General features: G+C 45.3%; 1 protein-coding gene across 14 annotated transcripts in view; it reads right to left on the reverse strand.

Annotated features, from left to right (window-relative positions):
* ST18 (ST18 C2H2C-type zinc finger transcription factor) overlaps positions 1-14,298 on the reverse strand; it is a 366,586-nt gene that overhangs the window by 89,096 nt on the left and 263,192 nt on the right. For all 14 annotated transcript variants that reach the window (XR_008306967.1, XM_053249365.1, XM_053249361.1 and 11 more), the window contains one exon: positions 7,445-7,626. Coding sequence is in view for 13 of the 14 variants with exons in the window: in XM_053249365.1 (XP_053105340.1) it covers positions 7,445-7,626 (182 nt within the window). In the remaining variant the exon portion in view is untranslated. The remainder of the gene's footprint in view (positions 1-7,444; positions 7,627-14,298) is intronic.

Genomic DNA, 14,298 nt, shown 5'->3' on the forward strand with positions numbered 1-14,298 from the left:
CTGACCAGATGTACGTTGCCCCTGAAGAGGAGGAGGTACAGTCATGTTCTGGGGCTCCTCATGTAGTGCCACATTTGAGGCAGAAGAACCTCCTGGGGCAGGAGCAGAGACAACAGCTTATGTGTCACCGCAGTACGAGAGGTGTGCTGCGCATGATTAAACTGGTGATCATGCGTGGGGGAGTGCTCCCTACCCCAGAGGAGGTGTGTTTCCCTCTGCGGCAGGGGGAGTGGGATCTAGAGCGAAAATGTCTCCTTGACAGGCGAGGGAGCTCACGATAAGGGTGTCTGCTGCTGTGTGAACGCTCATAGAACGCTGGGCAGTAATTAGGATATGCATAGCGTTTCTGGCCATAAAATCGGTCAAAATAGATCTCCTCTCCGCTTTCATCTGACAGCTCTGAGTCACAAGGGGAGTAGTAAGCAGCTGACTCATAAGGTGATTCTGAGCGCCATTGCCAACCCTCCCAGTAGAAACATCGAGGGGCAGAGTCATCTGAGAAGGAGAGAGCGGGGTCAGACTCATAGGAAGACTCGCCAGAGTAAGCTGTGGCTTCAGTGCCGACTGGGACGTGTGGAGTCTCAAATTGCGAGACACTGGTCAAATACTGCCCTCCCGGGCTACGTGGGAGGTCAGGAGTGTGTGTCATTGGTGCTGGGGAGCTCGACTGCTGTCTTTGTGAGCGCTGCTTCCCCTTGGCACCCTGCTGCTTTTTCAGCCTCTGTGTGGCTTCAATGCTGGAGTGCTCCGAGTGCTGCACAGGGTTAACGGAGTTCCGAGCATGCTCAGTATGAGAAGCACTGTGTTTACGGCTGCCATCAGTCTGAGCTTGTTTAGGTTTCGATGCCGACAACTCCTTAGACTTGTCTTTCTTCTTTTTGTGTTTCTTAGGTGCAGGAGCAGTCGGGTGAGCACAAGGGGGAGTGAACTGCTCAGCGGGAACTGAAGGCTGTGTCGAGATGGAGGATGAAACAGCTTGCCCTTGTGAGGTAATCTTGAGTACAATCGGGGCAGGAGGCAGCGAGGAGGAAGAGGGAGTCCCCGTGGGTGTCCCAGGCCTTCCCGGTGGCTGTGAGAGCACTCCCAATGACCCATTCACCTCATCAGAGGTCTCATTCGGAGCGGCGCCCGAGCGCTCCATGGTTTTTCCTGACAAGGCGCTTTCCCAAAGGAATAAGCGCAAACGGGACAAAATAAGAGTGGATTCATGGTGTCTCAATGAAAATCTCATTTGCTATCATAAAATCCACACTCAGAACATCTAAGAAACAACAGAACCCTGTACCCCATGGGTTAGAAACCCATGGGGGTGGTTGGAACCCTATGTGCACTACATCACCACTTGCTCTGGGCCACCCCAGCACCCCCCAAGTGCACTTATGGGGCTGCTGAAACCTCCATTATACCTTATGAAGAAAAACCTTAAAGATGCGCAAACTTCAACAATTCACCAAAAATCAGCCCTCTGCCCAAATCCTTTGAAAAAATTCAGGTAGCTTCCTTGCGCCTACCCTGCACTACCACCAACCCCACACCACTCTAGGCCACCCCTTTCCCCCTGACGTGAAGCAATACATCCTCAATTATACCTAATGGGGGGAAACCTTAAAAACGCGTAAACTTCAACAATTCACCAAAAATCAGCCCTCTGCCCAATCACTCTGAAATTGGGGTGGTAGCCTCCACCCATTGGGCACTACCATGCCACCCCACTCTTTTGGCCCCAGGACCCATTTTTTAATCTGAATCGATTCAGATTCGGATTTGGATTAATTCGGATCCGAATCGAATTGGGGGTGATTCGGATGGGCCAGATTTGGATACAAAACAGAACGGGGTGTTTCGATTCGGATCCGAATCGAAACACTGAAAATCTGAATTGCACACACCTAATGGAGAGGCTCTTATTTCACTAGGGAGTGCATTCCAAAGCCTCGGGGCAGCAACGGAGAAGGCCCTACCCTGAGTGGCCACCAGACGAGCCGGAGGTAAATGCAGACGGACCTCTCCCGATGATCTCAATGGGCATTGGGGTTCATAACAAAGTAGACGTTCTCTTAAATACCCAGGGTCCAAGCTGTTTAGGGCTTTATAGGTTATAACTAATACCTTGTATTTTGCTGGAAACATCGGCAGCCAGTTTAACTCCATCAATACAGGAGTAATATGGTCTCTCCTAGATAACCCAGAGACCAGCCTGGCTGCCACGTTCTGAATCAACTGTAGTTTCCGGACTATGTACAAGGGCAACCCCACATAGAGCACATTACAGTAATCCAGTCTGGAGGTTACCACCAGATGTACCACGGTTTTGAGGTCATCTATCTCAAGAAATGGACGCAGCTGGAGTATCAGCCGAAGCTGATAGAAGGCACCTCTGGCCACTGCCTCAACCTGGGACACCAGGGAGAGACTTGGATCCAGAAGCACCCACAAACTGCATACTTATCCCTTCTAGGGAAGTGTGACCCCATCCACAACAGGCAGATCAAAATCGTCTCGAGTTTCGACTCCACACAATGAGTACCTTTGTCTTATCTGGATTCAGTCTCAGTTTGTTATCCCTCATCCAGACCATTACTGACTCCAGGCAGGCATTTAGGGAGGTTATGCCCTCTCCCGATGAGGCTGACATGGAGAAATAGATTTGGGTGTCATCAGCATACTGATAATACCCTGCACCAAATCTCCTGATGATCTCTCCCAGTGGTTTCATGTAGATGTCAAACAACATTGGAGACAATATGGAGCCCTGAGGGACACCATAGGAAAGTTCAGATTTTGAAAAACAGCAGTCTCCAAGGGACTCCATCTGGAACCTGCCTGAGAGGTAGGAGTGGAACCACTGCAAAGCAGTGCCTCCCATCCCCAACCCCCTTAGACGCTCCAGAAGGATACTATGGTTGATAGTATCTAAAGCTGCCGAGAGGTCCAAAAGGACCAACAGAGTCACACTTCCTCTGTCCATTCCCAGTTGGAGATCATCCATCAGGCCGACCAAGACAGTCTCCACCCCATAGCCAGCCCAGAAGCCAGTTTGATATGGGTCTAGATAATCCGTTTCCTCCAAGACTGTCTGGAGCTGAGAGGCCATCACCCTCTCAATAATGGAGAAAATAAGGAGGGGTGGAGCTGGTGGGCCCTCAGAAGCTGGGGGGCCTTGGTTCTTTGAACCCATTCGCTCAATTATAGCTGCACCCTGGCTGCCTTTCATTAAAATTACCTCAGGGCAGTTTTCAAGACATTTAAAATATAAAACTATAAAAACTGCACAATAAAAATTACATTGGAATATAAAAATACAAATCTAATTAAAAGTTTTAAAAACAAGTACAATATAACCATAAGATATAAAGCTGCAGCAACAAAAATATCTTACAGTGCTCACACGTCTCCCATTCAAATGTAAACCAGGGCATACCCTGCTTCACAAAGGGGACAATTCATGCTTTCTACCACAGGACCCGCTTTCCTGATGACTTCCTGGGAGGATGTGTATAGATATATGAGGGCAAATGATCCTGGGGTCTGGCCAGCTGTAACCAAGGAGGATCTTGTCAGTGCTCACCCTTGCAAAGCAGTCCATGCAGACAAAAGTACACTCCTACTCCAGTTGCAGCATGCCACCAGCATACTACGACTCTCATGAGAGGGCCAGTCTACTGGGGAAGACCTTAGGCTTGAAATCCTTCAGTCTTCCATTGGACTGCACACTCATGTGTTGAGCTTACCCAACAAAGCCCCATCCCCGCTCTCTCTGGTTAACAACAGAACTTTTGCACTGCAACCCCCTCCTCCCCGGGAAGACTTTCACACATACAAAGGAGATTGTGACACTCTATGTGTCACAGCCTTGCCACATGTGTGGACTGGTGAAACACTAGGTCTTGATTTTTATTCTCATTCCCAGGTTTGGAGTGGCATTGCACTGTATGCAGATCTGCCACTGCAGGGAATTGCAGGAGAGGGGACCCCCAATTTTCAGTGACCCCAGGAGAGTGGGGTCACTGTTCCAGGCACAAACAAAGATGGATATGTTCAAATGGGCAGATGGGCTGGCAGAGGGCATGCTTTGATCGCTATTTGGTGGCATTTGCCAAGACAGGGAGAGCTGTTAGTGGGTTACCCATCCCACGGCTATGTTATATAGAGCAACCTGGCCGGACGGCATCTGCCGTCTGGCCCCCATGGTGTGACACTCTTGTGAGAGAGCAGTCCATGGGAGAAGGGGGTTTGTCATCACACATTATTAGTGATCCTTCCCAACACCCCTGTCCCCACAGATGGTTCTTCTCATGAGTTGTTAAGCGGTATCCCCATAGCCTTATACTCTCATGAGTGAGCGGTCTGCTCCAGATCAGACAACATTCTAATCACTTATGAGGAATCACTCCTTTCACTGGTGCAATGCTGTTCCTGCTGCCCGGGCCTTCTCATGAGTAAGCCTAGGGACCACACAGGTACCCTCCAAGGGGAAGGGGGTGGGGCCCCCTACCCCAACATCACTGTGCAAAAAAATAGACCTTCACTCTTCAAGAATTCCTGGTTGGGGCTTCCTTTTAAACCCAACTTCGGATATCCTCACCCTGCCATATGTTCCCATCCCAGTGGTCTAATGGGATCTCATGTGCTTGCAAACAAACATAACTGATGCTTCATTTTTGAGGAGTAAATCACTTATTGCCCATCTTTACATCCTGTCCCCTTTCTCTCCTGATTGTCAGGAAGGGGGAATCAAGAGACAAGAGCTGAAAGAGGGCATGGCCCTGTGTGACTTTGCTGTGTGGCTGCCAAGCTCAGTATAGGATGTAGCAGTGTCCCTGTTGTTGGGCAACTGCTTTGTTGGATCAAAGTCAGGCAGGGCAGGGTAAGTGCTCAAAGAGGCAGCCAGAAAGAAGTGCCACTGGCATGGAGCAGGCACCATCCTGGGCAGGTCTGTGCCACTGTCTCTATGATTGAGGCTCCAGAAAGTGAATGGAAATGTGCTTATGGTGCCGCCCATGTTCTGATGTAATGGTGCTGCCACCAAACCTCAGGTTGGGGCAGCAAAACCTACTACAAACTGAAGGTTCAAATTGGAGTTTGGTGAGGCAAACCACGGGTTGCTTTTGCCACAAAACTGTGTTTGCATGCATATGAACCTAACGGAGTTCCAACCTATGCCCCGTTTAACTCTGGTTTTGTGTTACGCCTGAATGTGGATAAAGCAGATAGTACTAGGCTAGATGGACTAGTGGCCTGACTCAGTATAAGATAGTTTCATCTGAACTGGGTATATGTGTACTTACAGGGGGGCAGTGCTCACAGGATTGGATACTAAGCTGAATAACAGAATATACGATTGCAAGCAATGAGTTAAAATATATTTGTAGATTTTTTTTTATTCAATACAGGGGCATAGCAAGGTTGGAGTTGGCTCTGGGACAAAATATGAAGATGGGCCCCTGCCCCCTGCCAACGTCTTCTACATGGGTGTAAGGGGATGAGTAAGAGCAAGCTGTCATCCAGCCTCAGAGGCCAAGGGACAGTTGCATCCCCCCTATTCAGTTGTTGCTATACCCCTAATTCAATGTGTCATTTCATGCAACTAAGTAAGCCAAATTGTTACTTTCTTCACCAAATACGCTAGAGAATTCCCCCAAAGCTTGTAACAAAAATAAGCTTAGTTGAGTTAAAACAAAAAGTATTTGTGGCTAGATAAAATATAAGCATAAGTAAACTTGCATATTAATTTGTTCTGCTAAATGTTTGAGCCAAGCAGCATTTCTTCAGGCAGGCGAATTAGCCTCTGTCTTCCTGGATATATTTATAACAATAAAAATAGCCTGTGTTTTTCAAAAGTCTTGGTTTATGTTGACTGTAGGAGTGGACAGATTTCTGCCATTCAGATTCAAAAATCTTCAAGTTGATGGTGTCCAGGCTACTGTCCCATGGTCTTCTGATTTTCAGCACAGAATCTGTATATTTATTTTCAGAAGTTGGCCTATGCAGTTTGCAGTTACCCCAGCTTTCTGGTCTGCTCGGTAACTGTTATTAAGGCTCTAGAGTGAATTTTATTTCAGTCCTTCTATTCTTTGCTGTGGATTCTCTTCCCTCAACAGAAATAATGTACATGGACATTTAAAAAGCAAAACAAAGCTTGGCTTTTTATAAATACAGTAGTATGTACAATTCAATCAGCAATCATTTTGATTCCTAATGTAGAGCTAATAGAACATGAAACTGACAAATACATAGTGACTCCTTTAGGACAAGGAGATTAGGAATCTACATTGATAATTTTGGTGAAACTTACTCACTAGAAAGTCTGTGTAGGAATGCTTCTTTACAGATGCCATCTGCGGATGGAGTTTTATGCGCACTTACTTGGAATTAAGTCCCTCTAAGTTCAGCGTAAATATGCACAGGACCAGGTTATCAATGCAATTCAAATCCTTTTGTCTTAAAATGTGTGAAAATCACTTTTGAATTATTGAATCATGTCAATTGTGTATTGCAGACATTTCCAAGGAACATTGATGTGATTCTGTTCACAGCTGCCTTCTCAACACCCAGAGCAAACACACACACACACACACACACACCCCACAACATATTTTCAATGTGCACAATTGTGAATATTAATCACTTTAAGGGAGAAAAGGTTGTGGGAAGAGAAAACTCCATATGCATTGCGGGCTTTGCAAATTCCAGAAATTCAAACCAGAAGCTAGCATACCTGGGCCATTCTGTGATCAGGACAAGGTAAATCAGAACCACTACACCTCTGGGAAAAGGAAGCATCCCAACCTAACAATATTACTTCTGTTGACAATGCTTCCTAACAAATAAATGCTTTAACTGTTTAGTCTATCTCTGACTCATGCTGGACCTGGAAGGGAATGATTTTGTCTTTCACCATCTTGTCTTGAGATTTATTTCCCTCTTGTCACATTCATTTCTCAGTCTAAACGTACATTCAGACACTGGCTGACATCCTGACTAATGAAGCATCCATGCTTCAAGCAGCTGCAGGGACTCAGTGAGAGCCCACACACTGCTTCATTGCATTCAAAGTTATGAGTGCAATTGTGTAACAGCACTAACATTTTGGAATGGTCTCCTGTGTGCCAGAAGCACTCTGTAGAAGCAAACACAGGTCTGCACATTAAGGGACATGGTTCTGCTTCTATAGAGTACTTCTGTAGTAAGAACAGCACTCCGAAATATTCATGCTCCCGCAGAATGGCACTCAGAATTCATAATGAAACTGGGCGCTTGATGTGTCCTACAGTTGTTTGGAGCATGGACACCTCATTAGTCAGGACTCAGGATGTTAGCCACTGAGTCCAAATCACTCCACCTTCCACCTGATACTACCCAGTGAGATGATTTGCCCATGCCCCTTCTGCCCTTGGGAATATGAGGTTTCTTCCATTCATTCGGCATCAGTCTTCCTTCATACCTGTCTTGTGGATGTTGCTGTCGTCATCCTGCAGTTCTGCCTTGTCCTCGTTTTCTCCTTTGCCTTCTGCACTGGGACTGTAGTGACGGGGTTTCATCAGCAAAGACTTCCTTTTATTGACTGGAACGCCTGAAATCTGTTCTTCAGCTTTCCTCTTCTTGGCCATGGAGCTTTTGTAGGCACTGCAGTCAGGTAAAAGTATTGAGGATGGAAGGAATGAAAATGAATAGTAGAAATACCACTACAAATAGTAATAGTAATAATACATTACAGAAGTCTATGTATCCTTCCAAGAAAAAAAAATGAAGTAATATTATTACAGTTGCATCTTTTGTCTCTGAGTATGGATTTGATTTTAGCTGTTGGAGTTAAAAAGGAAGACACAGATGAACCCCATCACACCATTTTGCTTTCATGGCTACCCAAAATCGGTGTATAAACACACACACACAAACACACACACACACCCTAAACCATCCTTAATCCTAACATATGTTAATCTAAACTCTGTTCTGGATGAGACTATATCTGACCAGGAAGGGAAAAGAAAATATTTTTAGTGGTCTGCTAATCCCTAGAAAGGCCACCTAATGGTGCAGTGGGGAAGTAACTTGCCTAGGGAGCAAGAGGTTTCTGGTTCAAATCATAGGAACATAGGAAGCTACCATATACTGAGTCAAAACATAGGTCCATCTCACTCAGTATTGTCTACACAGGCAGGCAGCGGCTTCTCCAAGGTTGCAGGCAGGACTATCTCTCAACCCTATCTTGGAGATGCCAGGGAAGGAACTTGGAGCCTAGATGCTCTTCCCAGAACTATTCCACCCCTAAGAGGAATATCTTACAGTGCTCATACTTCTAGTCTCCCTTTCGTATGCAACCAGGGTGGCCCCTGCTTAGCTTAAGGGGACAAGTCATGCTTGCTACCACAGGACCAGCTCTCTTCCCTGCTGGTATTTTTCCCAGACTATGGGAAACACCTATATTGGGCAGCAGTGATATAGGAAGATGCTGAAAGGCATAATCTCATACTGTGTGGGAGATAGCAATGGTAAACCCCTTCTGTATTCTACCAAAGAAAACCACAAGGCTCTGTGGTCACCAGGAGTTGGCATCGACTCGACGGCACACCCTTACTTTAATCCATCGAAACCGCTAATGTGAAAATTACACTACAAGTTACATGTGTCAACTTTGTCTGTTATGCTCAGTTGTGTAAGGTTGGAGGTTAGAGGATGCCAGCTTGAGTGCCTTTTCCTGATGCTTATGTCTGTAAATAGATTTGTGGGATTTTATGGATGAATGGATAGAATGGTAAATTTTCAGTTCAAAACTATATTTGTAAGTCTAGTTCTTCTATAAAATAAGAACACAAAGGACTAGGCTGCTTGTGTGCAGCTCCAGGATCCACACAGATCCTGGTGCTCCTGCCCAGCCTAACCTCGCTCCCAAGCCCAGCTCTTAGCCAAGGTTAAGAGAGCAACTGCTACCTTAACCTTGCTGCAAGGTTTCCTTGGGATCCATGAAGCCCAAAGAAAGACAGAGATGGGTGACTAGAATGTCCGTCTGATGTGGGAATCCCCCAAGGCTATGCACTCATTGTGTGGTGCCTTGTGGGATACCCAAAGGCAATGAAAAGAAGTCCCAGCCTCTGTTGATCTGCACTGCCGGGAGCAGCATGGATAGTAATCCACAGTGCTCCTGGCAGCGTGGGGTGTGTGGATGCATGGTTTGCGTGCCAAAGCAACTAAGATTGATAGTATGGGGGAAAGTAGGTTGAACCCTGCCTCCTCCCGCCCACCCATGTGGTCATGTGAATAGCCCCCCCCCCAATTGGCATCTCCATTTGTCACTAATGAGTTAAGAGAACAGAAGGTTAATATAATAAAATGGTCACATAGGTTGTCTGATGTGGACAATGTAGTTCCAGTGTTGGACCTAGGATCAATTCACACATCAGCCATGAATTCAGTGGGTAATCCTGGTGTCTGTTAATGGGCAAATGTTAACCTACCTCAAAGAATTATTTTTGAGAATGATCCTGTCAAATATTTTTAATCACTTGCAAATGAGAAATTGTTATATATATTATTTGTTAAAAGATCAATAATATTGAACTATAAACTATGCACATATGCATGTGTGCACCACACACACGCAGAATTATCTGTTTTGCTAATACTTTGGGATCTTCATCATATATTTGTTGTATCTTTTATTTAAACCCATCATGAATCTATGTCAGCCTTTTATCTTCCCTGCATATGAATACTTACCTAAATAATTTTCTTGATCGTAACACTATAAAATAAAATGTCACCAAAAAACATAAAATAATCAATGAAATAACATGACCCTTTAAAATATTGTAAGCCAGATCTTCAGAAGACTGAATACTGAAGAGCACGAAGACTGAACACCAAGAACATTTGAGATATCTTATAACATCCTTAAGGCAACAGTGAAGATGGCTGAATAAAAACGACCCTTTGATTCCATGAGATTCCACTGTGGGCCTGGACAAACTGCGGCCCTCCAGATGTTGCTGAACTACAACTCCCAGCATCCCTAGACACAATTTTTTGTGGCTGGGTATGCTGGAAGTTGTAGTTCAGCAACATCTGGAGGGCCGCAGTTTGGGGATGCCTGCTTTAGAATATCAATAGCCTCCTCACTATTGTGCTGTGTATGCAGGAATGCAACATAAGAATGTTTCTAGACATGACAGTCCACCTCCTTTCTGTCAATGAAAGCAAACATAATCAACTTGTGAAATTTTCTTTCCACAAGACGTGGTGACAGCCAACAACCTGGATGGCTTTAAGAGGGGCTTGGATAACTTCATGGAGGAGAAGTCTATGAATGGCTACTAGTCGGAGGGCTATAGGCCACCTCCAGCCTCAGAGGCAGGATGCTTCTGAGTACCAGTTGCAGGGGAGTAACAGCAGGAGAGAGGGCATGCCCTCAACTCCTGCCTGTACGCTTCCAGCGGCATCTGGTGGGCCACTGAGTGAAACAGGATGCTGGACTAGGTGGGCCTTGGGCCTGATCCAGCAAGGCTGTTCTAAGTATGCCAGGGGGTTGCTGATGAGACTGGATAGGCTCATTCAGTATAGCCAATGCACAGAATGATAGTGCATCATTCTTTGTGCAGAAATATGAAGCTCAGTGATATGGGAATTAACACCTCAGTTGACAGTTCTCTGTACTGATAAGTCTACTATGGTATATAAGGACATTCAAGCTGGCGTCCAGTTCCGGCTGAACTGTGTGACAAGGTCTAAGTCCCCCCAAAGGTCTGTTCACCTGCTGCAAAAATCTATGCTTTTTGATAAGCAATATTCATTGTCTGTTGTTCTCACCCAGTTATGCAACCTGAATAATAGCATTTATATTATATCTGTCACAGATGAAAACCTGCATTTATGGATCAGTGTAATCCACTCATTGGTTGCTGGACCCCAGCTCCCCTAGGGAGCATCACAAATCTACATGATGCCCCTGGTTGTGAGATTTTGCATTTGGCTCATTGATCTAGCTGAAAGATTTGCAAAAATCCCTGTCTCCAGACAGCTCCCTGTTGGTTACACATATTACAAAGCTCAACAGCATAAATTAATCCTTCCAAGGTAACTTATGTGCACTAAATTGGCACCAATTCGGATTGTTTTGGATGGTAGCATATGACTAACTTAAGCTTTTTGCTTTAAAAAAAAATCCAGTTTGGCAAGGCATCTGGTTGGCAATTCACCATTGCAAATATAAAGGACATGGAAACAAATGTGAGGACAGCAGTGCTGTGGAAGTTACAGTGCAATCAATGTGCATCTTAAATGGCAAACTCTGTGGATCCGCTACCATGCTGTACAAAACAGGAGATCATTATAATGGATACTTTAATCACTTTTTAAAAACCACTGTGCTTTATGGAGCATATATCTGTTACAGCAAAGTAAGTGCCACAATGTGATAGTGCTCAGGATACGCATTCAAGGATATGCAGTGCTCCTGTAACTAACAACACTGGCCAATACCAGAATAGATAATATTGCATAATATGATTGTTGTTGTTTTTGTATATACATTCTCTTTTCATTTCTAGATCTGGTTGCTCTGACAGTCAGGCCCACCCCAAGCTCCCCTGATGCCCAAGTTGCTGTGGTTGGAGGCTGTTCCACTCCTACCCACCAGTCTTGCCTTCTTAGTACTCAGTCTCCCCTTCTCCTATTTATCCCTATGTGCAAAGCACATCACACACCAATTGCACATGCCTGTCTCCCCCACCCCTCCCCTGATTCCTCACCCCTTGCTTCCCCCTATTGATATCACTCCCCTGACCCCCCACTCCCCCCCACACTTTTCCTTACCTGTTGGTAGCAAAATCTGCCACAGCTTATGCCACTATCCTTGTCCGGCTTCTCTCTCCATTTAATTGTGCTCCACACTACCTTTTGAAAAGGCATAGGGCAGGGTAGCTGGAATGGCAGGAAGTGATTTAGGACATTTCCTGCCACTTCTCCACCCTCTGCCCTTTCAAAGGCAGGGTGGGATGTGACCAGAATGGAGGGAGGAGCAGGATAAGGAAGGCAGTGGCAGATGGTACATGCATGTGCTACAGCCAAGGGGAAAGAATTTGAGGATTGCCTAGCATGAGGCAGAGTGAGATAGCCAAAGGTAGTGGCCAATCTGCTCCATGAAGTTTTTCACACCTGGCTTTTAGTCTGCATCGCCTCCAGAATGGAGGTGTGCATTCACATATTGGCCAAATTTACACTGAAGTTTCTGTGAGCTATCAGGGAGCACTTCACACACAATTTGGGATTTTCATCAGACAATGTAGCCTGAATTATATCTGGAGTAAAAAAAAAATTCCACTTTTTAAGTAGGTTTTTTGTGGCGACTTTGAACTCACAGTAAAGCCTCACAGAAAACCTCCAGTAAAGCCTGGGAAAGCTCCATGTGTCAATCCATCATCTGAGGTGGCTGTCTTAACTGTCCTCATTAGTAGATCGGCCATGCCAGCAGTTAGATTAGTATTTCAAAATAAGACACTCTTCAGATCTTGTATGTACAGTATGCAGCACATTACACACATGCAAGAAATAGTTTTTTTTTTAAATAATGGAAAGGAGAAAGGAGATGAATATTCACATTCTTCAGAGTTAACAGGTTCATGAACTCTTTCTTAGCAGCAGCACTTTAAGCTACATGCTGCTGCCATAATCCAAACTTTTGTTGGGATCCAACCAGTGTTTCCTCTAATAGGGATTCCCAGACCTTGTTGTACACAACTCCCATAATCCCCAAGCAAAAGCCATGCAGCTGGGGATTCTGGGAGTTGTAGTCAACCACATCTGGGAATCCCTGTTAGAGAGAACACTGGATCCAACAAGTAAGTGGCTACTCATGCACTTCATGTTGGGCCAGTTCATGCAAAGTTCTCAGGGCAGTTTCTGCTCATCTGAGACCCATCTAGACACTAGGGCCTCTACATGTGAGAGCCTCTAGATTTGGAGCTGTCTCTGGCTGAATACAGATTACTAATTTACAGTGTGACCAAGTTTTCTACGGCCTGGTTGCTTGGTTGTCTTTTTTAATGCAAACATGGTGTGATCTTTTTTCTGCCACAGATTATAATGCCCTTGCTAACTAGGTAAACAGTCACCTCTTAAAGTGGACCTTGATATCCGCGGATTCCACAGCCATGGATTCATGTATCCATGGTTGGGAAAAATCACACCTTTTTGATTTTTTGAAAAAGACACCTGACCTTGGCATACGCAAATAAATAAAATAAAACATGCCTACCTTGTACATCTGTGGATCAGAGGTGGCTGGATATAACCGCAGAGGCCATTTTGTGCCACCATTTTCTTCAATAGAGCAACAAAATGGCTCCCATCTTTGTAAAAAAATGTGGGGGGATGCCAATTTGGGGGCACAGCATGACTTGGGGGAGAAGCAGAGCATGGTAAGAAGCCCCCCCCTCAAAATTCGGCCAATTTTCAGCTGGCCAGGAACCTAACCCCCGCAATCTCATAGGATTCCATGCCTTGATATTCGTGACTTCCATATCTGTGGCTGCAGCCTGGAACAGAATCACTGCAAATATCGAGGTTCTCCAGTAGTTAAAAGGGGGAGAGCAACTGCCCCTATCCAGAACAGTATCCTTTCAGTGGCTGTTGCTTACTGGTGTCTCCCTTGTGTTGCTCTGAACCCCTGTGGGACAGGGAACCATTTTCTATTTCTTTTTCTCATTCTTTTTGCTATGTAAAGCACTTTGATAACTTTTTTTTTTGAAAGGCTCAATGTAAATATTCTTAACAAAATAATAAAATAAAAACAACATGTGGTAAAGGGTTGGGGGCTGGGCTTCTCCACATCGACCACCAGGTAAGTTAATCATCTGTATTAGGTAACAAAGGTGGGCAAGATATCTCCATTCATGTCATGACCCCATTTCTCAGCAGTAGCACAGAGTCAGACTCTGAGAAGAGTAAAGAAGTGTTTTTGGAGACAAAGTGGACCTTAAATGCTAGAGAGAGAGAGCTGAAGTGGAGGAGGTGGTGAGAGGCATACCAGCCAGCAAAGGCTGATGCCCTTTGACTGCTACAGCAAACAGCAGGGCTGGCCAGAGGTCAGAGCATGGTGCAACACCAAAGAGGCCTGTGAGAAGAGGGACTGTCTCAGTGCTGGGTTTTTGCCTGGGGTGGGGCCGCGGGAGGTTTAGAAGACCAAAGTTGGTAGCAGAGAGGTGGTGGCAGGCAGTTTCAATGATGCCTACACTGCTTAGAGATTTCTATACTAAGTGGTACAGAAATGCAATCAATCAATCAATAATAAATATAGCAGGT

Source organism: Hemicordylus capensis, chromosome 4 (genome assembly GCF_027244095.1).
Source record: "Hemicordylus capensis ecotype Gifberg chromosome 4, rHemCap1.1.pri, whole genome shotgun sequence".
NCBI classification, from domain to species: domain Eukaryota; kingdom Metazoa; phylum Chordata; class Lepidosauria; order Squamata; family Cordylidae; genus Hemicordylus; species Hemicordylus capensis.